This window comes from Phascolarctos cinereus, unplaced genomic scaffold (assembly GCF_003287225.1).
Source record: "Phascolarctos cinereus isolate Bilbo 61053 unplaced genomic scaffold, phaCin_HiC Scaffold_1;HRSCAF=81, whole genome shotgun sequence".
NCBI classification, from domain to species: domain Eukaryota; kingdom Metazoa; phylum Chordata; class Mammalia; order Diprotodontia; family Phascolarctidae; genus Phascolarctos; species Phascolarctos cinereus.
Window position 1 is genome coordinate 72576332 of NW_027555514.1, and position 25651 is coordinate 72601982.

At 38.6% G+C, this 25651-nt stretch overlaps 1 protein-coding gene across 12 annotated transcripts in view; it reads left to right on the top strand.

Moving 5' to 3' along the window:
* CCNY (cyclin Y) overlaps nt 1–25651 on the top strand; it is a 286765-nt gene that overhangs the window by 200707 nt on the left and 60407 nt on the right. For all 12 annotated transcript variants that reach the window (XM_020990387.2, XM_078152440.1, XM_078152424.1 and 9 more), the window contains one exon: nt 9666–9700. In XM_020990387.2, the coding sequence (XP_020846046.1) occupies nt 9666–9700 (35 nt within the window). The remainder of the gene's footprint in view (nt 1–9665; nt 9701–25651) is intronic.

The window sequence follows — 25651 nt, forward strand, 5'->3', positions numbered from 1 at the left end:
GGATTACTGAAAAGAAGTTTGGCCTGTTTTAAAAATTATCTTGAGTATAGTGCTAATGAGAGGCAGCATGAAGTCAGTTCTTCAATGAGCATTTGTTAAGTAGATTGTTTTGGATGGAGAGATAGGAAGACTGAGTCTCCAGTCCTACTGTATCACCTTGGGCAAATCACTTAACCTCTCAGTACCCCAGACATTTTTCCAATACTCTAAGTTGGTAGAATAGGTGCCATTCTGCTTTGGCAGGAGAAATTTCCTCAGTGAGAATTTCTTTTATGCTAGTGAAATGGCAAGTCTGAAAACAGTCTCCTTTTTTAAAAAAAAATAATTAGAGGAGAATCAAACCCTGAAGGGAAGAGTAACCACATTTATGAAAGATTCCTTGAAGTAATTAAATGAATGAAAACTACGTGTCCAGTGCATGGCATCATGGTAAAATACACTAGAAATAAAGGTATGGACCAGCTTTTTCTTAGGAGTTCCAGAAAGTAGGATTGTCTGGTTTGGGAGGTGATCCTCTGTGCTGGCTTACATTTTCCTTCCTAGAAAATGTCAAACTTGCTGAATGGTAAAAGGCTGTTTGACCTTTGGCAGGAATACTTGAGTACTTTGTCCATAATCCTTGTCGTCATTCAGTATAGCCCCATCACCTTCTCTTTATGTTCCCTTTTCTGGATTGTAATATCCTCATCATTCTGTCTAGTCTGACTTGAGCTAAATGCTTGAATTCAGGTCGTTTCAGGTCAGATGTAGCGTGGGACTCTCCACTACTCTGGAATCATCTTGAAGATCTAGGGCTAAAGGATCCCTTTAGGGCATTCGCCAGGGATTTCAGATTTCATTAGGAAATGTGAGATCCTGTTCTATAAAAGGTACGCTCTCTGATCGAGTTTCAGAATCCTACCTCTTCGGCAGTAAGTAGGCACTAAGTTAGTGCTTGCCTGTTAAAATCAACTAATCAGAAAACTTGTTGTCTAATTTTCATCCTCTAATGTTAGTGTGGTTATTGATAAAATTTCCGCTTTGCAATTGGCAAAGATCTTTTATTGACTACAAGTTTCCCATGAAAACAAGGTTCCATCTTATCAAAACTGACGTTTTGTCAGTGTCACTACGTGGCAGTGAAGTCTAGAATACCACTGCCTCTGAAGAGCTAAGAATGAGCATCACGCAGAGGGGAATGGTGGGCGCGAGCAGGTTGCAGCATGAGGGACATCAAAGAAGAACAGGAGTAAAGGATGTCATCCAGGAATTGTGTAACAGAAAGAGAAGGTAGGCTGGTTCCATGGCAAGAATTAGGGATGACAGATGGATGGCCAGAGTGCTCCCCTGGAGCTATGATGACTAGAGAAAGTGAGGAAGAACTCAAGCACACCGTGTGGGCCCCCTGTGGTAAACTTTTGGGGAGAACCGGATGAGAGCCATTCAGGATGGATAATCTTAGATGGGTTACAGTGTGCACCACTGGAGGGAGTTCTCAAATCAATAAGATCATAGATCCCTTGAGTATTTAAATAGTGATAATAAAATGGCATCCTTTGTTTTAAAAAGATTTGATAATATCACCACCACCCCTCCCCCAAAGGTCATGGTCACATCCTCTGAGTAGATTTTTGAGGAAGACTTGGAGGGGAGGAGAAAATACTAGCAACATTCTTTAGAAGAATGTGAGATAGGTAAGGTACAAAATTATAGAAGTATGTAGGAAACCTTAAGCACACAGTGAGTACTCAAGAGATGTCAATATGAGTGAACAGAGGGTCCTGATTAGGGAACAATCATCTGACATGTCTAGAGTTATCTAGTAGTGCTTCCATCATCAGGCAGTTGTTTCCAACCTTGCAGTAGCCTTAATGGTCAAGAAATATTCCTTTGATGCACAGTATAGGAGGTGTGAACCCTATCCCAAACCTGACTAACACAAACTAGCTTTGTACTCTTGGGCAAGTTACAACTTCTTTGGATCTTTCTCTCCTGCTTTAACACACAATCTCTAAGGTCCCTTTTGGCTAAAATGGTTTTTTTTTTGTGGTTGTTTAACTCTGCTTAGGGTTTTCCTACCCAGAGACTCAGGTGTTTAGCTCATTAATTTCTCCATGGAAAGAAAATCTACAACCATGAACAGACACTTACTGGAAACACCTGTTCTGTTCTGAAAGTCATTTGCTGTTTGTCTTGATTTTGAGCTCACTTAAGGTTGAGGCAAAGCACTAAAGAATGTGAGATGATATTTTACAGGTGTGTTGAATGTCTCAGAACCTCGGTAGGTTTTCTTTGGAAGTTAAGGATGTTATTGTCTCCATAATACTTTTTTTAAAGTGAAGAGTAATTAAGTTCTTCAGGATTCTGAACCATTGGCTGAGAGCACTCAGTGTAAGTGTTACTCGTTTTCGTTTTTAGAGTAGTGGTTAAAGTAATCTTATATTTTGTTGCCTTATTTCTTGCCCAAATTCTAAACTTGCACCTGGATGTGCTTCCTCACAGTCATCCAGCTGGTAAAAACACACCTCCAGGACTCTTTCTCTTCTGACTCACTAAAATAGGCAAACTGTTGCTCATGTACATTGCTTGTACTGTCTTGCATGAGAGCTGATTGTTAATTTTTCAGTGTGAGCATTTATACCTCAGAAATGATCCTTTTTCCCCCTCTTGTATAATTCCCCTTTTCAAGACAAGGTAATATTGGTTTGATTGATTCAGAGGCTAGGGGCAAAAGGAGGAAGGGTAACAAAAGAACAGAAATAGCCCACTCTGTTTTGGGTTCAAGTTTATGTGGTCTGTATTAGCACAGATCCCAGATTATTATTTTTTTTGTGGATCCCTTTGGCAGTCTGGTGAAGCCTATGGACCATTTTTAAAATAATGTTTTTAAAATGCATGAAATAAAATATATAGGATTGCAAAGGAAACTAATAATACTTAAGTACAGTTATCAAAGTATTTTTTGAAAGACCCTAACTTAATTAGGTTTGGGCTAGATAATCCTTAAGGACCCTTCCAGTTCTAAATTCTGCATAATCTTTACCCTCAAGGAGTTTTTGGTCTCTAGGAGTTGTGATTTTGATCTAGAAGGGATTGAGAAATTACCAATTTAGCTCCTCATTTAACAGATCAATAAATTCACTTTCAGAGGAGTTAGTGACTTGCCCATAGATACACAGATGACAAGAAGCAGTGTTTTTTCCATTATTTGTTAGACCACCATTTGCAATGTGTATGGGTAGTGGAGGAGGGAGGTAGAATGATGGTAGTTTATTTTTAAAAGTGCCTGATCCTTTTTGAGAGTTCCATTGCTGTGGATTAAATCTACTATTATAATCAACTTAGAATCCACTTATTAGTATTTTTAAAGAATATCAAAACATATTTTAAACTGAATCTGAGACAACAAAGACAGCCAGCACACTCTTTCCATAAAACAAAACCAAAACATGATTAAAACTACAATTAATCATCCTCTAAAAAGAGAAATGTGACTGTATTAATGTGTTCAGTTATTCAGGAACTCTGAAAACAGCAGAGATTTTGCAGATGTGTTAATATTAATCTAAGGACATACAGTTTTTTAAAAAAATTAAAATCTCATTACAAATGACTTCATATCTCCCTTCTTTAATAGTAAAACACTACAGCTCACTCAGCCTTTCAGTGCTGATTAATCAGTGGTTTCCTTGTTTGATTGCTCTTTAGAGAGAGAGAGAGAGAGAGAGGGAGAGGGAGAGGGAGAGAGAGAGAGAGAGAGAGAGAGAGAAGAGAGAGAGAGAGAGAGAGAGGGAGAGGGAGAGGGAGAGGGAGAGGAGAGGAGAGGGAGAGGAGAGGGAGAGGGAGAGGAGAGGGAGAGGGAGAGGGAGAGGGAGAGGGAGAGGGAGAGAGAGAAAGAGAGAGAGAGAGAGAGATTCTGTCTTTGAGTAGGATGCTTTTGACCTTGCTTGTTAGCTAATCAATTAGTAAAAATCTGTGAAATGAATCAAGACTTGGGGGAAAAGAAAAAGCAGAGAAATGTACGTTCAGAGCATTATAGATACATTTTTATTCTTAATCAGCTCAGGCTTATTTTTAAAGTTTTTTGGTGAGACTAGCTGCATGCTGTGTTATTCTCCCACATTATCATCATCATTATTATTACTATTATTATTATTTTACTATTAGTCCTTAATTTTTCTCTTAAGTGTCTTAACAATAAATCATACTGTTTAGTGCAATAGTGCAAGAGGGTTACAGACCCTCGTACCTACTAATTGCTAGATTGCTTAGTAGAAAAATGTAACCTCTGGAAAGCTAGTCCCATATAGTGAGAAAGGTCAAGGGTTATCCTGTAGGATACTTTTGGACAGACTGCAGTCCAGAGGGTGCCTAAGCCTTCCTAAGAGGGCCCTCAGATGACGTTTGTCCGTCTCTGTCCTTCAGACAATGGCAACCCACTAGGCTGTGCTGTCTTAGCCTGTAGAATTCATTAATTAGTATGTGTGGGTTTTGTTGGGACTGGGAGAATGGTACTTGGTGAAATGACATTTAAAAATTTCCTGTAGGACAGTGGTTGTCAGACTTTTTGGTCTCAGAATCCCATTACTCTCTTAAAAATTATTGAGGATGCCAAAGAATTTTTGTTTGCGTGGATTATGTATATCTATAAGCTTTATAACATAGTTAATATATAATATGATATATAATATAAAAGTATACAATATGTAATAAATATTCTAAAACTTTTATTAGTTTTACTGGTTTAAACTAACAATAAAGCTAAGTAACATGTTAATGAAAAATAAGTATTTTTCCAAATAAAAATATTTAGTAAGAAGAGTGATTGTTTTGCTTATTTTTGCAAATCTCTTTAATGTCTGGTTTAATGGAAGATTGCTGGATTCTTATATCGGCTTCTGTATTCAATCTATTGCAATATCTTGTTTTGGTTGGAGCATATGAAGAAAATCTGGCCTCACACAAGTATGTGGTTGGAAAAGGGAGGTACGTTTTAATAAGCAAGTAACGTTTTAGTTTTGACCTCACAGATCTCCTGAAAAGGTCATGGGTACACCCTACGGTCTGAGGACTGAATTTTGAGAACTCTTTCTGTAGGATATTGTGTGTTTTTATTGTGATTCATGTGCTGAATGCGTATTCATTTTATTAACTTTGTCTCAACCTGTGATTGCATAGGTGTAGGGAATGACCCAGTATGGAAATTTTGTCTTCCCATTTGTTTTTTTTTTAAATTTTATTAATTTATTTTGATTTATCAACAATCACTTCCATATGCTTTTGAGTTGAAAATTTTTCTCCCCCTTCCTCCACCCTCCCCAAGATGGCCCACAATATGATATAGGCTATACATTTACATTCCTATTAAACATATTTTCACATTAGTGAAGTTGTAAGTAAAAATTAAAACCAATAGGAGGAACCATCAGAAAGATGAAATAAAACTCCACAGAAGGTAAAAATAAGTGATAGCGATTCGACTTCCATAGTTATTTCTTTGGATGTGGACAGCATTTTCCATCCCGAGGCCTCTGGAGATGTCTTAGATCCTTGTAATGCTGAGAAGGGTTCAGTTTAACAATATTAGTCATCGCATAATGTGGCTGTTCTTGGTTCTTGGTTCTTCAGCAGCTCATTTGTAATTTATAACTTTAGAGATTTACTGTAGCTAGTAAATTTTCAAGATTAAGATTCAAACTCAGGTCTTCTTGACTCAACACTGCACTGTAATGCCTAGCTGCCAACCCATTCTTGCTTAGGTAGCAAACACACTCTGAGTAGTGTTCAGGAATAGATGTGATGATTTGTTATGTGTACCTTCCCTTTGCCTTTGTCTTTTTCTTGCCCAGACCTACCTACATGTCATTTTATTAATTCTCTCTCTGTGTCTATCTGTCTGTCTGTCTGTCTGTCTGTCTGTCTCTCTCTCTCTCTCTCACACACACACACACACACACACACACACGTTTATATATCACAGAATTGGAGAGTTTTAAGATTTTGGTGGCCATCTCTCTGATCTAACCCACCATACATGAAAGTAATCTTCACCGTAACATACTGGTCCAGCCTCTGCTTGAAGACCTCAAAAGAGGGAGATGATGGAGAACTTCCCATAAGACAGCTCATCCCACTTTTGTACAGCTCTGATTGTTAGGAAGATTTTCCTGATCTCAAGCATAAATTGGTATCTTTCCAACTTCCCATTTGTTCCTTCTGGGGCCAAACAGAACAAATCTAATCCTTTTTCTTTAAATGTTTGAAGACAGCCATTAGATGTCCCTTGAGTCTTTGCTTCTCCAAGCAAAATATTGTGAGCTCTTTTAACCAGTTCTTATATGACACAAACTCAAGGCCATTTTCCATTCTGGTTGTACTCTTTTGGATACTTTCTAGCTCATCAATACCCTTATTAAGCCATTGTACCCAAAACTGAGCACAAGACTCCAGAGGAACTCTGCTGAGGGTGGAGTATAGTGGACTCTCACTTTCCTGTTGCTGGAAGCCTCTTAATGCAGCCCAAAAACCAATTAGCCTTTTTGGTTGCCATAGTACATAGTAAACATCTGTTAAGTGTTTATTGACTGACTGACATCCCACTACTAATTAATAGTGAGCTTATAGTCCACTAAAAACTATAGATTTCTTTTTTTCAGAACTGGCCTCTAATGATGCCTCTCCCACTTTGAAATAATGGAGTTATTTTTTCTTTGAACCCAAATATAAGACTTTATATTTACCCCTATTTAATTTCATCTTATTAGATGAATTAGATTAAATAAGATAACAATTGTAAAGTGCTTAGTTCAGCAGTGCCTGGCATATAGTGAGATATAAATGTGGTGGTGGTGGTAATTGTTCTTATTAAATCCAATGCTCCTGGTTTGTCAGGATCCTCTTGGGTCCTGATTCTGTCATCCGCTGTGTTAACAACCCCTTCCAGCTTTTTGTCATCTGCAGATTTGATGAACGTACTGTCTACGTTTTTATCCAAGTCACTGATAAAAACTGAACAGCACAGGGCCAAGCACAGATACCTAAGGCACTCCACTAGAGACCTCTTCCCAATTTGACGTTAAACCACTAACAAATACTCTCTAAGTCTGGCCATCTAACAACTTCTGGATCTATATGATTGTATTATCTTTTAATTGATATCTCCCATTTTTCCACATGAATAAGCTTTGCTAAAATCTAGGTAACCCATGTCCATAGGATTCCTCTCATCTACTAGTTTAGCAATCCTGTCAGAAAAATAAATGAATTTAATCTAGCATGATCTGTTTTTTATCACACCATACTGGTTCTTTGTATTCACTTGTCTTCCTGGAAACTGTCCTTATACAATTTGGCTGTGTGAAGTTGAAGGAGCACCTGTTCACCCTAATATGGTAGTTTGTAGATTAGTTTGCCTTAATTGAGTTGACTTTCTGTACCTGTATTGTTAAGTTTCTTCAAGGCAAGTGATTATATCTTATCCATTGGTGTTTCCCATAGTCTCTTACAAATAATAGGAATTCAGTTCTAGTTATTTGATTAATTGACTAGGATATGCCCTAGGAAGTTCATTGGTACAGGGAGTTCCTGGAAGGGGATATACTTTCTGCCAAAGCAGGACACATTGCAGGTGCTTAATAAATGTTTATTGATTGACAGTGCCTTCTTTACAAATTAATAAATGTTTATTGATTTTTAGTGCCTTCTCTACAAAATATGGTCTTAGTGAGATGCATGGAGCAGAGGTGTCACACTCAGGGCCGTGGGGGCCCCTAACACTCCTGAATGTCTCTGAACCAGATTAAAATATAATTGGGGAATATTTGACAAAATAAAAATATAATAAAACAGATACTCTTACACTGAGTCGATATGCTGCCTGAAGAGGGATCCTTATGTGCAGATTAGTGGTCCCCATTTCTAAGTGAGCTTGATGTCACTGATTTAGAGCCCTGAGGATAAATGGCTTGCTCAGAGTCACATAGCCAGTATATGCTGCGGGCAGGACCTGAACATAGGTCTTCCTGACTTGGAGGCGAGCTAGCTGTTTACTACTTCAGGATGCTTTTCTTCTACCAATAAATATAATACAAACTAGAACATGATCAATGTGTGTGTGAAGATCTTAAAGTACTGTGAGATCAGGTTGAGCAAAAATGGTTTCCAGTTTAGAACATCAAGGAAGGCTTTATGGAAAAGATGGCATTTGAGTTCTGGTCTCAGAATCACTACATTTCTTGAAAATTGGCATGTTAGGGGCAGCTAGATGGTGCAGTGGATAGAGCACCGGCCCTGGAGTCAGGAGGACCTGAGTTCAAATCCGGCCTCAGGCACATGACACTTAATAGCTGTGTGACCCTGGGCAAGTCACTTAACCCTGATTGCCTCACCAAAAAAAAAAAAGAAAAAGAAAGAAAATTGGAATGTTAGAAATGGATCACCTTGTCTATAGCATCTGCTTTCCCTCTGCCGCAGTTCAATTTAATTTAACAACGTTTTTGGACTGTTTACTACATTTAATGCCATGAAGGCCACATAGTTGAATAAGACATTGTCCCTACATTCAAGGAATTTACAATCTAATAGGGGAGAAGAAACAGGTACAAAAGTAACTATCTTCTTTTTAATTTATATTATACTTTGGAACTCCCAACTTTAATTTCCAGAAACTCTCCTGTATTCCTACCCCCTCCTTCCTTGGGTGAGGTGGCAACATTTTGAGATACACTGAAATTTTATTGAAGGGGGTGGATCACTAATGGTTTAGCCATTTGTGGTATAGCACTACTCAATGGATCTCTCTGTAGAAACATGAGTGGGTCCTCTGTCCTGTGAGGGTGGTGAAGTAGAGAATCATAGTTCTGTTAGTATTATTTAAGCCTTCTTTTGTGCTAGCATAACAATAGATACAGCAAGCAATACCTGCAAGGATGTTTCAAAGTCAAGTCCTTGACCTCTATGATCAATAATTGTCTCTACATGTATGCTCTGTATCCTGACATAGGAGTGTCATCATACTTCTGTAAGTTTTTCATTTCCTTGGTCTGGAAAAGAATTTTAAAGGTATTAGTTGGCACAGTGGGACAGAGTAATGGGCTTGGAGTCAAGAAGTGCTGAATTCAAACTTATTATCTGTGTAACCTTGGGCAAGTCATTTGAACTTTTCCAGTCTCAGTTTCTTCATCTCTAAAATGGGGATAATACTATCACTTACCTTACAGTATTGTGGTAAGGATCAAATAAGATAACACATGTAAAGCATTTTCCCAACCTTAAAGCACTACAGAAATGCCATCTGTTATGTTATATTCCCTTTAGTTGGGATAGAAATAGTCTTTGGTGAGCCACTTTAAGTTTATGAGTGCTTATAATTTTTTAATCGAGGACTTCCTTCATCTAGTTAACATTTTCTACATCTTCAGTGCTAGCTTGGTTTGCCTCTACATCCATAAAGGTCTCAGCTATTGGTCTAATGCTTTCAGCTTCAGAGAGTACAATCTCAAGGGAAAATTTCTCCCATCAGCCAAGTACGGAATGAAGCTTCTCCTTCAGGTGGTGTTTGAGCAGCAGGGTACTTGGTGGCAGTGAGGGATGGGGCCATCCTGCAGAGGCTCAGCCCATCCCAGCCCTGTGAGGGAAGTGTGGTTTCTAGCAATGTAACCTTTCTGTTGCATCTTTTGTTTCCACAGTGAGAGAGAAACGTAAGAGCCTCTTCATCAACCACGTAAGTGAAACTGCCTCCTCATGTTCTTCCTGGGCAAGTGCTTACACTCATAGCTAGTCACTCATAGCTGAAAACCTTAATAATGATGTTTCCTGTTGGTTAAAACTTAATTGTCATGCTTTGATGCTACCTAAAAGATTGCCAATGGTGCTGAAATGTACTTGCTCTTCTGTTTTTTTAGTGACTGTCCATACTCAGTGTGTATACTGCATACATGTTTTACATACAGTATACTGTTTCTTCATGATAGAACATGTGTGAATATCCACTCCAGTGATACCATGGCCTTCCAGTGAAAGCCTTTCCCTCCCTTCCTTCCTTCTTTCCTTCCTTCCTTCCTTCCTTCCTTCCTTCCTTCCTTCCTTCCTTCCTTCCTTCCTTCCTTCCTTCTTCCTTCCTTCCTTCCTTCCTTCCTTCCTTCCTTCCTTCCTTATCCCATTTGGAATAGAAACGTTCCTTGATCCAAGATTTTGATTCTTCTCCTGCACCTCTCTCCCCTAGAGTAGTTCTTAGTGGACTCAACAATTACAAGGGTCCTTTTGTTACTAGAAGGAAAAGTTCATTCCACAATACCCTGTTTTAAAAGGCACCCCCAGCTGTGCTGGCTCTGGCTCTGACTTGGTCCAGTTCAGCAGGGAGTATTTCCTTTGACTCTGTCCTTCCTACAGGCCCAAGTGTAGCTGCAACCAGGTATAGGTGTAGCTTGCAAACTGTAGGACTCTAGCTCCAGCTTCACTGGGATGCCCCATTGTGCACCATGCTGAGGTGTTTGGGCTTTCCCTAAAGCCCTCAGGAGCATGGAGGGAGCCCTGATGTCAGAAGCAAGTTGTGACCATCACCCCCCACTTCTGCCCTTTAAATATGTAGAATTCTTTTCAAAAAGTCCCCAAAAGCTGCCAGGTTTTTAGGAAGGGAAAATTAACATAGATGTTTATAAATATTCCCGTGGAGGATTATGGGATATATATTCCACTTGAGAAAGGATTCTTCACTTTAGAAAAGTTCTCATTGGTTGTTTTTTGAAATAGTAGCAGCTGTAGTATTTCTAAGCATTTCTGTACAGATTCTTAACTACTCACTGAGAAGATGGGAGTAAACTTTAGGTTACAATCTTAGAAAGAAAATACCAATTGAACTATAATGATTTTTCAAAAATCATCTCTGATATTGGAATATAGGCCACTGGGGAATGGTTTGTAAATGATTTACACATATCTGTTTATGTATATGCCTTTCTTTAAAGCAAAGTATTTTTGCATAGTCAGCTCTTGATGATGGGATCTAATGATCCCAACTCTGCTTCTCTTTCTCTTTTCTTTTGTTGAATTTTGGGCATTTCACTGATTATCACCACGTCCCCCTATAACAAAGGAAAGTGATAGAATGAAAACTTAAACCATTCTGTATGTGTGTGTATATTGTTTATGAATAGTACTATTTAAAAGCTCCATGAAAGAAGAACTTAGTTCTTAGAATTATTCATGCCATCCTTTCTATCCACTCCCATCATCCTAGATTTTAAATACTTAACTATACACAAATCATCGGTTTTGAAGTCAGAGGTTAGGAATTTCATGCTTGGACTTGTTATTTACTAGTTGTATGACCTTGAGTAAGTCATTTAATTTATCTATGCGTTAGGTTCTTCATCTATACAATGGGAATAGTATTCAAACTATGTACCTCATAGAGCTAACCTAAGTATCTTGTAGACATTAGGGTATTATATCAGTGTAATTTAATAACTTTGTATGGATATATTTATTTGCCCACCTCCTCATTTCTCTTCCATGGTATTTTCGACTGGGATAATTATCTCTGACCATTATCTTTGCCTCTTATTTAATAAACAGCCCTACCACTTGTCACTGAAGAAACTTCTGCTTATAGATGGAAACTAGCAGAAAATATTATGCCTATCCCAAGTGTAGCTCAGAGCCCTATATTCTATGTCTTTGGATGAAGCCAAGAATCTCTTGTCTGTATTAGCTCATTGAGTTCTGAACTCAGAGTCAGGAAGATCTGTTAGAATTCTGCCTCAGACACTTACCAGTTGTGTAACCCTGGTCTCGTAACCTCTCTGTGCTTCAGTTTCCTCATCTGTAAACTGAAATTTGACTCAGTGGCCTCTCTGAGATCCTTTCCAGCTTTGATGCTGTGATTTCAAATAAGAGTAAAATGCCATTGTCTTTGAGGTCTATACAAATTCAGTTGAGCCTATGTACTATATAGCAAGTCTCTATGTTAGGTCCCATATATAGGCACTGGTCTGTTTGTAGTTGGACACATCTACCTGCAAACAAATCTGGCTGCAGGTGGGTTTGGCAACTCCACCCATTTGGGCATAAAACGCTAAAGCCCATTTAAAATATTGAAATATCAACACAGTTTGAAATAAGACATTCTTTCATCCATCCAGCATTCATTCAAGTGACATGTGTTAGCACTGGTGGCAGGCAGAGCTCTGTGCTGAGCACTAGGAAAGATAAAAAGTTTAGAAAAGACATTCCCTGCCTTCACGAAGCTTACAGTCTACTAGACTGTTGGGGGCAGGGTTTAAGAAACAATCATGAGTAATAGAAGTATTATTACAGGAGAGCTGCAAAACAAGTTATTATATTAGGTCCTTTTTGTATTTAGTATTGGAAATTGTAAAATTGGAGTTTCATTAAGGACAATAAAACAGCGAAGTGGGTTAGAGATGGCTTGTAAAATGTTCAGACTTAGAGAAATCAGCTTTAGTGAGTTGGAAGATAGAGGTAACTAATGACCCTCAGGAAGACAGACATGAGTTCAGATCTGACCTTGGACACTTAATAACCCTGTGACCCTAGGCAGGTCACTTAACTTGTTTGCCTCAGTTTCCTTAACTGTAAAATGGGGAAAATAGTAGCACCTAGCTTATAGGGTTTTTATGACTATCAGATACTTGTTTTAAATAAAAAAGCATATGGCATGTAAATTCTTATTTCTTTCCTCAAATATAGAAAAAAAAAGAGTTACTGTTTCCATACATTTGGACTGTGTGGGATTTTGTTTATTTAAAGTCAGAGTGAATGATTCTCTTGGTCTTTATAACCTAACAGCCAAATAACTCAAGTATATTATATTACATATAGCAAAGTACTTTACATAATGTACTTGAATTTGTCTTTTGTGAAATAATATTTTGAAATTTTTTTACTTTGTTATAGGAATATAATTAGTTTTCTGTTCAAATGGTCTATTATTGTCACTTTAAATTATCTGTCTGAAACAAGTTTCTAAAGAAGCCAGACTGTGTCGCTAAGGGCAGTCTGAGCTGTGCTGTTAAATAAACTCAAGGATTGTACATAGATAAGCTGAACAAGAGGAGAGAGATTTGTTCTGTTTCTTACCCTGAAGAGTGAGTACATGGAAAAGTAGACTTTTGTGATTGGAGGAAAGGAGGCATGAAGTTTTACTGTTCCTAAGGAACAGATTCCTCTTTCCCTTTTCAATTTACTTGAACTCTTATTTTAATAAAGTGAATTTTTAAAGTTTAAAGTTGGACATCTGTAATTTTAACCTGGGTGAGCTGAAGCAGAAAGCTACCATTTTAAGTCTGAGGAAAAACCTACATCTTGTGTTGTATAATCCTGGCACCCTTCCAACAGTTGGTGGGATTATATCTGAAATGTAGTTGTAGTAACGCATATCAACCTTTTAAATGCTGAAACTGCATAACAAATCATAAAGTGACAGCTTTTTGGCAGCCCCAATTTGGGGATTTTTTCCTCAGGGACCCTTTAAAATGAAAAGGGCATTCTCCAAAACTGTTTTATCTCCCTTTCTGCAGCCATTCAGGAAGGTAGGTAAGAAACTTGCCTCTCTGAAGTACTTACTTTACTGTAGGCTAACTGGTCATCCTCAGAATTTGCAAGGGAGCCAAGTAACCTTCATCCTGTGTTTATCACTCTTTGGCCAACTCCAAAATCTGCTTAGAGAGTCTGATGTAATTATTTTAATTTATTAGCTTTGTCCTTTTGGGTTTGACTGAATTAAAACCCATTTTTCTGAACTCAGCCTGTGAGTTTTCAGATAAGTGAGGTGTGGGCTAAACTTTCTTACAAAAACTTTGATTCTGTTGGACTCCTGGTTCAACTAGTCTAGTCACTGGCGTGTGATCCCTGAAGTCTCTTACTGCATCTCATATTTAATGATTAGGAAAAAATAAATAAAGCAAAGTAATAGTGAGAATTGATGTTGGAAGTGCCTTGCCTATGCTCACACTCAACCAGTAAGTGTCAAAGCTGGATTTGGGACCCAAGGGGTCTCTGACTCCAAGTCTGGATTATCTTCTGTTAAATCAGACAGCATTATCATCCCCATTTACAGATAAGGAAACTGAGTCTCAACAAAGGTAAAATGAGCCTTTCTCATGGACTTAAAGCTAATAAATGCTAAAATTTAGATGGGAACCTGTCTGTCATGATTCTTGTCCTTCCAAGCCCTGTACTCTTCACTACATCAGGTCTCTTAAGTGCACCGAATATGCTGAATTCCAGAGAAAATTACTGAGGGGAGGATATAGAAACTATTTAATTTGATATATTTGAAAATTGGATTTAAATGTGCCATGTGTATTTTGTTTTTGTTTGTGGCACCTAGCATGTGGTATTCTTTCTTGTTTTAAATGTTTATTGATATCTCTTATTTCATATCATCTTCATTTCCAAATATATCCTCCTTTCCACAACTTAACAAATTGTTACTTCTAACAAAGATGCATATGCAATGTAGTCCACCATCTCTGCAAGTCTACCGTTTGGTTTTGTGTAAAGAACGTTAATTGGATTGAGAGTCAGGAAACCCATATTGTGATCCCAGTTCTGCCATAAGTTGTGTCACCTTAAGCAACTTTTCCCACTTTTTTGGGTTCAGTTTCTTCATTTGTAAGATTAATGAGCCTAATTTTAAATGATCCAGAAAGTGCCTTCCCACCCAAAAATCCTGATTGATTGTTAGGTTTTTAATATGTAATAGATGGTAATGGGAAATAAGTTTTTCTTCAGTCTCTTTCATGGCTGCGTCTCTGGAAAATTGGAGATGAAAGCATAAGGTAATATGTGAATATATTTGCTAGTTTTAGATTCTAGTATTTAGTTCATAACCAGTTACTACAGGTGAAAGGAATTTGTCTGCTTTGAAATGAGTATAGATTTACTTCCATAGTAAGATGAGTTTAAAAAAAAAATTTGCATGGTAGAATAGAGACTAATTTGCCAACTTTCACTTGTGCTAATGAATTAAGAAGAGTGCTGATAGGTTGAACTTGTCTGTGCCTGGCTTAGAAAGTGCTGTATCACCTGGTGTGGCTAGCTGATATGCTATCTAGGTGTGAGGGCTGATAGGCGAAGGAAGGACCCCGAGCATCTGTTTCTCCAGTTTATAATCTGGTGAACTCTGCTGAAATTTGGTAGCTTCATGGGGTTAAAATTCACTTTTGCTAAACCCTCAGATGCCTCCCTCTTTCCACTTCCAGAAAACTGAAAATATACTACCCAGGTCTTTACTGTTAGTTTTCAAGTTAGGGTATTCTAATGTACTTTCTCTGTACTTGTTGCATAGGGTTAAGTAATATCCTTGAAATTGTCTTAAAATCACTACCGCCCTTTTCCTACTCAGTCAGAGGTGTCAGAATTGGAAGAAAGCTCAGAGGCTATTTGGACCAATCTATTCCTGAATAATAATCCTTTCTACAAGTTAAAAGTGGTCATCTAGTCTTCAAAAAACAGAGAGAGAGAAAGATAAGACAGAGACAGAAAGAACCCACTACTTCCCAAAGCCATTTTTGATAGTACAGTTCTAATTATTAGGAAGGTTTTCCTTGTGTAACACTGGAAACTACTACTCTTCATCCACCAGAAAAAATATTTCAGGTTCAGATTTTCTCTCTGATTCCACAGCCACTGAAAACCATAGCCTATGAGCCTCCACTAAAGTGTTTACTTTTACAACAAAGCCAGAGGAAATAATATTTTCCCTATAAACCAGGGGCATATTCTTCCACAAGCACAGGGATGCCTTGGAGATATTACAGTTTTGGTTCTAGACCATTGCAGTAAAGCAAATATTGCAATAAAGTGAGTCACACAATTTTTTTTGGTTTCTCAGTGCATATAAAAGTTATATTTATACTGTAGTCTAGGAAGTGTGCAATAGTATTATGTCTAAAAATGTATGTACCTTAATTAAAAATACTTTGTTGGTAAAAATGTTAACCATCGTTTGAGCCTTCGGAGAGTCATAATCTTTTTCCTGGTAGAGGGCCTTGCCTCTATGTTGATGGCTGCTGACTGAATAAGGTGGTGGTCGCTGAAGACTGGGGAGTTGTGGCAGTTTCTTGAAATATGGTAACAATGAAGTTTGCCACATCGATTGAGTCTTCCTTTCACAAAAAATTTCTCTGTAGCATGTGATGCCATTTCATAGCATTTTACTAGAACTTATTTCAAAATTGGAGCCAATCCTCTCAAACCCTGCCACTGTTTTATCAACTAAGTTTATGTGATATTCTTCAGTATTTTTGTGTCTCAGGGAATACTGAGAGGGTGAGAGAGATGAGGGAATGGCAGTTGGTTGAGCCATCAGAATATACACAGTTTACTGATTAAGTTCTCTGTCTTATGTGGGAATGGTTCATGGCGGCCCAAAACAATTACAGTGGTAACATCAAAGATCACTGAGCATAAATCACTATAACAGATATGATAATGATGAAAAATTTGAAATATTGTGAGAATTACCAAAATGTGACACAGAGACATGATGTAAACACATGCTGTTGGAAAAGTGGCGTTAGTAGACTTGTTTGATGCAGGGTTGCTGCAAACCAATTTGTAAAAAACACAATATCTGCAAAGTACAGTGAAGGAAAGTGCAATAAAGCAAGTTGCAGTAAAATGAGGCATGCCTGCATACACATTGAGAAGAGTAGACATGCTTAGGGAATATGTGGAGAAGCATACAGATTGGGAACACTTACGGTCAGATCTCACACATGGAAGAAGAACTCATAGCTGTGACGATGTAGGATGGTCATTGACTTGTGGTGATTTCTTTATGCTATTATTTCTAGTCTTGTGGTTGCCGCTGGGTGTAATAACTGCTGGGCATTGCTCCACTGACCTTGTGCTCACTGTTAGGCATGTGATTGTAAAGCTTCTCTTTGCTATCAGCCTTTCCCTTTAGCTGGAGTCTTCAGTTAAGTGTTTATTTCTCCAAAAGAGGAGTAGATGCTGCTCTCTCTTTCTGCTTGGAGCCCTGTAACTTAAGCTTCAGCTCTTTCAGTGAGAAAGGAAGCCCCTTTCTAATATAGTATTCATACTAGGGGGGAAACTTAGGTGCTATTCCACCATTAGTCAAGGAATCTATGAGCTCTTAGAGTCTTAGACTCTAAGGGGCATCATTGTCTTGTGGAACACAGAATAACCTGCCAACTACATAGAACCTGTAGGCATTGAGTCTTCTTTTGACCCTACTTCCTCTGACTTGCTCTGACTTGCCAGGATCACATCTCTTTCCCAGTCCTCTATCTGACTTAGGGTGAAGAGTCCATATAATTCCTTTTTAATTTTTCATGGCCAAAATACATTCCTGAGTTACATTCAGTGGCAACCTTTCTAACAAACTCCGTGAGTATGAAACTCTTCAGTTTTCCTCAGATCTCCAGCATCCTTTGGGTCTGCCATAGAAATGAAAGGAGAAAGGCAGAAGAACAACAAAAACCCAGTGGAACTATAGCGAAGCCTTACTCTCTGCCTTAAGTCTCTGTTTGAGATTTATTTTTTAATTTTGTATATGTAGCTGACTATACGTTTCCCAGGCTTTATGCTGTCCTTAGCTTATATTAAGGCTAAATCTGGTCAGCAACTTCTTTTTTTAAATTTTTAATTAATTTACTTATTTTTGGTTTTCAACATTTACTTCCTTAAGCTTTTGAGTTTTCAATTTTCTCCCCTTCCCTCGCCTCCCCCCTCCCCAAGACAGTGTGCAATCTGATATAGGCTCTACATATACATTCATATTAAACATATTCACATTATTCACATTGTAAAGAAGTATTCGAATGAATGGGAGGAACCACGAGAAAGAAGAAACAAAAACAAAAGAGAGAGATCAAATAGTATGCTTTGATCTGCATTCTAACTCCATAGTACTTTCTCTGGATGTGTATAGCATTTTCCATAAGGAGTCTTTTGGAGTTGTCTTAGATTTCCTGAGAAGAGCCAAGTCTATGAAAGTTAGTCATCGTACAGTGTGGCTGTTACTGTGTACAGTGTTCTCCTGGTTCTGCTCACTTCACTCAGCATTAGTCCATACAAGTCTTTCCAGGTTTTTCTGAAGTCTGCATGCTCATCATTTCTTATAGTACAGTAGTATTCCATTGCACTCATATGCCACAACTTGTTCAGCCATTCTTCAGTTGACGGGCATCCCCTCAATTTCCAATTCGTGGCCACCACAAAAAGAGCTGCTATAAATACGTTTGTACATTTGGATCCTTTTTTGCATTTTTTTGATCTCTTTGGGATACAGACCTAGAAGCGGTATTACGGGATCAAACTGGTCTGCAACTTCTACACATTGCTTATAATGCATCTAGGTGGCACAGTGAATAGAGTGAGGGCCTGGGTCAGGCTAACCTGAGTTCAAATTTGACCTCAGATACTTCCTACCTATGTGACACTGAGCAAGTCACTGAATCTCTATTTACCTCAGTTTCCTCTTCTGTCAAATGGGGAAAATAATAACCCCTACCTCCCAGGGTTGTTGTGAGGACCAAATGAGATAATAATTGTAAAGCACATAGCATAGGACCCAGCACATAATAAGTGTAATAGAATATAGCCATTATTGTTATCATTACTGTTGTTGTTGTATAATTCTGCCCTCTGAAGCCAAGTAAAGTATCTAGTCTCTTTTCAGTTTGGTAGCCCTTTATGTATTTGAAGACAACTTGTATATTCCTTTTTTGAAATATCTTCTCTAGTTCCTTTGACCATTTGTCATACTGCATGCTCTTGAGGCTCATCACCATATTGACCTTCCTCATCTTAATACTCTCCAGCCATTTCATTGTAACCTCTCTTTTGTATGCATAGCTCATGGAAACTGCTACTGTCTCTTTAAGAGCCAAGAAAAAGGAACTCGGATACTGTTTCTGTGGCTTCAAAAGTTAAGCTGTCATGTTGGGAAAAGGACAGTTTGACAGATGGTTGAGAGGGACTGATTGGATGGAAGAAATGGTTTGCTGTGAAGCATCTCTCCCTAAAGAATAAGGGATAAATTGTTTTTTTTTCTTGATCCGATAACCAGTTAACATCTATGTGACAGTCAGCCAGTCAACAAACACTTTTTAAGTGCCTAGTGTATGCCAGGCACTATGGGAAGAGCTGGAGAAAAGAGAGAAGATGTGAGGAGGGAGGACTTGTTTTGGTTTTTGTTTTTAATGGAAACTGTCTTGTTATTTTATGAGGAAATCCTATAAAGAGAATTTAGTGTAGTCTGTAAGGAACTAGCAGCACAGTGTATTTGGGGAGAGATTTTCCTGTGTTTATTAAAGAGAAGAAAGAGAAGAGACTAATATTGAAGAGGAATATGGAGATCCTTCATAGACCTTAATCATTTATCTGGAGTGAGGTGAATGCCTTGAGACTCAAGTTTCCAGAAAAGTGCAGAGGAATCAACTATTGTCATTTTGAGGGTTTGAGGAGACTTTAAAGGTGATATTTATCTCATTTGTTAATTGCATGAATATTTAATAATTTTAAATATTTATTTAAATATAGGTGAGTAAAATAATTTCTAGTGGCAAAGGAGGCTTCTCAACTTCATTAGATAATTAGTGTTTCATAAATTGGAGTGGGGCTCAAATTAATGAGAAGAAATTTCAAATTTATTAGTGAGGAATATGTTATCAAGAATATTCCTAGGTTACTATAGAGTTTGGAATTAACAAATTAAATATTTAGCAACAGGAGTCAAATGATAGACCAAAGTCAGGTGACCTACCAGAGAATGTGGTCAGACTGCAAACCCCATGTATATGTGCTCATTGTCATAGCCAGTTCACTGCAAGATTCATTCTTGTCTTGTGAATGAAAAAAAAATATTTTAACTCCCTTTTTCTTTACCTGAATACCATGGTTTTGAACCAAAATCAGAACGTTCTGCTTCAAAACTTGCTACTGTGATCTTAAGGGGACACATTAATTGATTCAGTGTGTGAGTGTGTGCGCTTCTGTTTTGTGATAACCTGCCATGTTTGCATTCACTATTATAGGCACTTGGGAGAGCATAAAGGAATAGACAGTCCATGGCCTTGAGGAGATGGGAAGAGGCTTTTTATTACAGTATTGATTATGATGTTGGTTTTCCATTTCATAAGACTTTCATTTTTCACTGTGGAGAATCCTTGGTTATGGAATCTCAGCAGACATGTGCTCCAACCTGGAGAAGATCCCTTCTTCAGCATAGCTGACAAAGGGTCATCCAAACTATGCTTGAAGACTCTAGTGATAAGGAACACCATGCTCTCCTGTGGCGGCCAGATCTGATTTTGTTAGTTTAGATTGGTAAAAAGTTTTTCTATCTTAAATTTGCCTCTTTTGTTCATTGCTCCTAATTCTGCCCCTGTTGCTGTGAGGAAATCTAGTCCTTCTTCCAGCTGGCTGCCCTTCATCTATTTGAAGATACCCATCATGTACTTTTCACCCACCCCAGTTTTTCTATGGGCTAAACATTCCCAGGTGCTTGAGTTGATTCTCATATGACATAAACTGGAGTTCCTTCACCATCCTAGGAGTCAAATCAGGAGAATTAGTCACTACTTTTTCCTTTTTAAGCAACTTCTTTCATAAAATTCCTAGAAACAGTGCTGGTATAGATCACACAAGTATTAATTAATACAGATGGATTGTCTCCATAGGAAAATCTTAACATATGAGCATCTTTCTGGGGTCAGGGAAGATTTCCTAAAGAGATTCCTATCTTTGTATTTCATTTGTATTTATCTCCCTCTCTCTGTCTTTTGCCTCTTAATCTCTATCCCTTCTCTTTCCTTTTCTCCTTTCAGTACTGCCTGTGTTTCTCCCTAGCCTTATATCTTTTTTTCTAGTCAATTCTCCCCTTCAACCTAGATGTTAAGGAGATACAATCAGACAATGTGTATATGCTTTGGAGAGCTTACAATGATAGACAAATATAAAATATTATTGTATTTCTTTTTTCATCCCCCTATTCCTCTCTCCTTATGATTTCCTGACTGCCAGCCCTTTTTTCCTGCCAGTGAAAAGTTCTCCTCCATCTTTGCTGACAGGTTGTGGTATTTCCCCTGAGTGTTATGCTAGTGAACTTGAAGGTTACTGTACCCATATTACTGAGATGGACAAATGTCAGGATCCCTGACTTACTCATTTTCCTAAAAAAGTTCATAAAATGGTCTAGGTGAGGTCTCCTTTAATTATAGCAATGAGACTTTGCAAACGGTGTTGGGATTTGGCCCCCAAACAAGCCAGTGAAAACTCTAAAGGCAGGGGCAGGTAGGTGGCATAGTGGATGGTGCACCAGTTCTGAAGTCAGGAGGACCTGAGTTCAAATCTGGCCTCAGACCAAACTTGACATTAACTAGCTGTGTGACCCTGGGAAAGTCACTTAACCCCAATTGCCTTAAAAAAACAACAACAACAACTCTAAAGGTTGTAATTATACAATTTGGGAGCAGGCCTCCCTGATTTCTCAAGTTTGGTAAACATTGCTAAGGGATTAGAGGCAGTTATTCTTATTTCATACCTACTCATGATTCCTCAGCTCCACTGTTGTAATTTTGGGGTCTGGAGCATAAGAGTGGGAATGGCATGGTGCACAATTTTCCTTTTAATCAATCTGGCACCCAGGCCCTCTATGAGATGCTTCTCCCTCCCTCATTCCTTGGCCCAGTTTCACTCTCTCACCCCATCTCCCTCTTAGCTTGCTCAGTTTTCTTTTTTTTTTTTATTTAGTCAGATTGTTCAGTAACCTTTGAAACTGAGAAAGGGAGAAAAGTGTGAAGTTGGAAAAGCAACAACATCCTCTTTATCAGGAGCAGATATTGCTTTGGACTCTGGACTTAGTAACAAAAGCTAGCCAGAAGAAGATGGTGCTCTTTCTTTTCATCTCCTTATAAAATGTGGTGGCCTACTTTTCTTCATTTAATTCTTCATTTATTTTTACTTCTGTAAAGTGGAAGATATATATACACACACAATTATATATATACACACATACGTGTGTGTATGATATTTAACCCCCCCCCCCACACTACCACTAGAAAACATGGAGATACGCTATCTCCAAGGCAGAACTTTCTTTCCTCTTCCACCAGTGAATCAGGGGGTTCCAAGCTGGACCTCCTATGTACCTTGGCATATCCCAGAGCATGCTAACAAGCTTATGAAGTAGCCAATAAGTTGTAGCAGTGGTTTATCCTTAAAATTCTAAAACCAAGGCCAGCTTCTTAAGGAAAAAAATATTCTCAAGGGAAACAAGACTGTGTGGCACCACTTAGCTCTGACCAATGACCTTTTCCTAAAAGAAAAGGAAGCTCCATTCATCCCTCCCCACTGGTTATGGAGAGAACAGCACAGGATTGGAAGTCAGAAGATCTGAGCTCTGTAACAGACTAGCTGTATTAACTGACTTGGGGCACTTAACTTAATCTCTGTGTAAAATATGTGGGACATCTGCGAAAAGGGAATCATGATAGCCTGTTTGCCTGCTTTACATACTTGTTATGAAGAACAGATCAAGTAATTTATATAAAAATACTTTGCGTAAGAACTTTATGTAAATGCAAGGTGGTGGTTGTTTCATTTTTCAGCCTTGTGTCTGACTCTTCATGATCCTGTGGACCAGCCCACGCCAGTGCTGTCCATATGGTTTTCTTGGCAAAGATGCTGAAGTAGTTTGCCATTTCCTTCTCCAAAGAAAAAGATCATTATTTGCATATTACACAGCCATAATCTTTTGCTTATAGATCAAAGGAGGAGACAGTTCATGTCCCAAAGAACTTACCTAAATGTATTTTTTTTTCTTTGGGTCAAGACCTGTGGTTTCATGGTTATTGGAAACTTCCAGGGTGAAATCTCCCTTCACCAGTGCAAGGTCAGCAACTTATATTAATTCGAGAGTATGAAAGAATTTTCCTGGTGCTCAGAGGTTAAATCATTTGTCCATGGTCACAGAGCTAGTATGTGTGAGTTGCTGAACCTGAACCCTAGGCTTCCTGACTTAAGGGCTAGCCCTTTATCTCCCATAGTGTATGCTGCCTCTCAAATATAGTTTCTCAATAGTACAATGAAGGATACTGTGAAGACTTAATTTGCTTTTTTTGATAGAGCTGACTGGAGCCCAGGCTTGTTAGCATGATCCTGGGATATGCCAAGGTACATAGGAAGTTCAGCTTGGAACTAGCTGAGCTGGAAGGAGTGGCCCATTTCTTCATCTCCTATCCCACTCCTGTCTTACTTAAACTTCATTCAAGGATGCTTTACAATTGCACTGCTGGTAAGTTAAGCAAATAGGAGCATACACCCAGATTGGTACAATTCCTTTGGTGGTTGTACCATTATACCTTAATGCTCTTTCTGTCTAAGTGTTCCCTGCCTCCCCCTTCTCCCCCTCCCCCTCCAGCCCCCACCTTCACTTGGGAAAAGGGGCCAAGTCTGACTAGCTTGCATCAAAGCTATTTGAATTTTCATATTAGTGTACAGGGAATAGAAGCTATAACAAAGTGGGTACAGAAACTTAAACTCTTTATCTTCTGGGATAATCTGACCTGACCCCTTTCTCCTTCTGGAAAATTTGATTTTTGAACCACAGAGGCACCTGAGCTGACTCCTGAAATGAATTGGTATGAACTCACCCAAAATGTACCTAACAATATGGCGTATTTCTGACTATTATACCCAGGAGATGAAACAGTAATAGAAAATAGGTCTTTAAGATTGCCTCTTGAGCCATCTATGTAAAAAAAAAATCACATAAATAGTATAAATGGTAATAAACCCAGAGCAGGTCTTTGTACAGAAGCAGCCCTGCTAAGAACATTGCAAAGGCCCCAGGGTATCGCTCCCTAGCAGTGTCAATACCCTGCCAAGCAAACCTATTTCTCCCCTGTGATTTCAGCCCTCAGGGATATCTCATACATCCTAAATGCATCTGTACGGCTGCCTCTCATTGTCATTAGCTGTAATGAGGAAGAAATACATCTCCCTATAGAGGAAATGCATCGCGCCATAATGGCACTGAGGGCTGACTGCATTTGAAGGCAGATAAAGTCATTTATAAGCTAATGATTTGCAGCTATGTTGTACACAGATCAGACCAGAGGTGAGTTCTGCCATAAAAGCCAGCACCTTCCCGTACTCTATTACATTTCCAGTCTGGGCATTGATTGTTTTGCCCAAAGTACCCTGTCAGCTTGTCCCCTCTAGCATTCAGTCTAAACCTGATATCTGTCTGTCCTTCTGGCATCTCAAGGCATCTTCAGTTGAAGGTGATAGATGCCACACTTCTTCCCGTCTTCTCTACTTCACTCAGTGACATTTTCATCTTTGCTCTTTCCTAGCCTTTCCTCTTCCAAAAGAATGTCATGTCCTTGTGGACACAGACCCTTTCATTTATGTCTTTGTATTCTAAGCATATCTAGCACATATTGTAGGCACCTTGTAACTAACTGCCAATTGCATTGCATTTTTTGGTGGACTTTGCTAAAGGTTGTGTGAGTGACCTCGTTTGTTTTATGCTCAATTTTTTTCATGTCTCCCTGTGTTCTGTTCCATCCCATGCTCTGCACACAGTAGGCAATCAATAAATGCTTGCTAACAGCCTAAGGATGGAATTAATTTAATTGGACTGTGACATTTATGTCACATAATTTCTGCCCAGACTAACACTGAATTTTTCCTTATCTTTTTTGGCATAAAAGCCACATTTTCTCTCACTTTTTATTATAACCCTTTTTTGTGTATTTAAATGAATGAATTAGCTTTCATTTCAGTTGATATTCTTAACCTTTCATTTTTGCCTCCCTTTCCCTTCTAATTGTGATAGTGAGATAAATTAATATCATGATGCTATTATACTGATAACCAGTTATTAATTTGTGATCCACCCCTTTCATCTTATTACTGTTAGGACCCTATTCCCTAAAAGATCAGTCTCTAAAGGACATGACTGAGTAATATAATTACTCCTAGCTCCTAGGCTCTTTAACTAGGTTGGGTAGGACCTCACCCAATTGGGAAAACTAATTTCTGTTTAAAGTATAAACAGCATCCAGTCTAATTGAGCCTTTTCCTGGGGAGGAGCCCTCTGTCCTTGATCCCTTCCATTAGAGTTTAGGGCAGCCCAGCTCATGAAGGAGGAAACTAGTCACAGAGGTCCAGATGGACATGATTTCCCCTTCCCAGATGCCTGGAGGCCCCTGAGCCTCATGATCAAGCCACGTTCTGTGTAGGAGGAGCCCACCTCCTCATTAAATGCCCACTAATCAGAGTTGAGTTTCACTTGTCAGGGGAGTTCCCTGTTAGAAGGTACACACACACTGATTTAAGGAATTTTTGAGTCTCCTTTGGGGGCTGTGGTTACTGAGAGAAACCAGTGACCATTAATTTATTGTTTATTAGCTTATTAGTTATCCAGAAACTCTGTCTCTCTGGGATTTTCAATCATGACAGGCTTACATTTCTATGGCGCTTAATGCATGTGTGCTCCTCACAAACTCCTGTGAGTTATGTAGGACAGATATTCTTCCCATTTTCCAGGAGAGGAACCTAAGGCATAAAGAGTCTTACCCAAGGGCACATAGCTAGTTAATGACAGAGCCAAGACTAGGACTCATGTCTCATGACTCCTGGTCCAGTCTCTTTCTGTTATCCAGTATTTCTC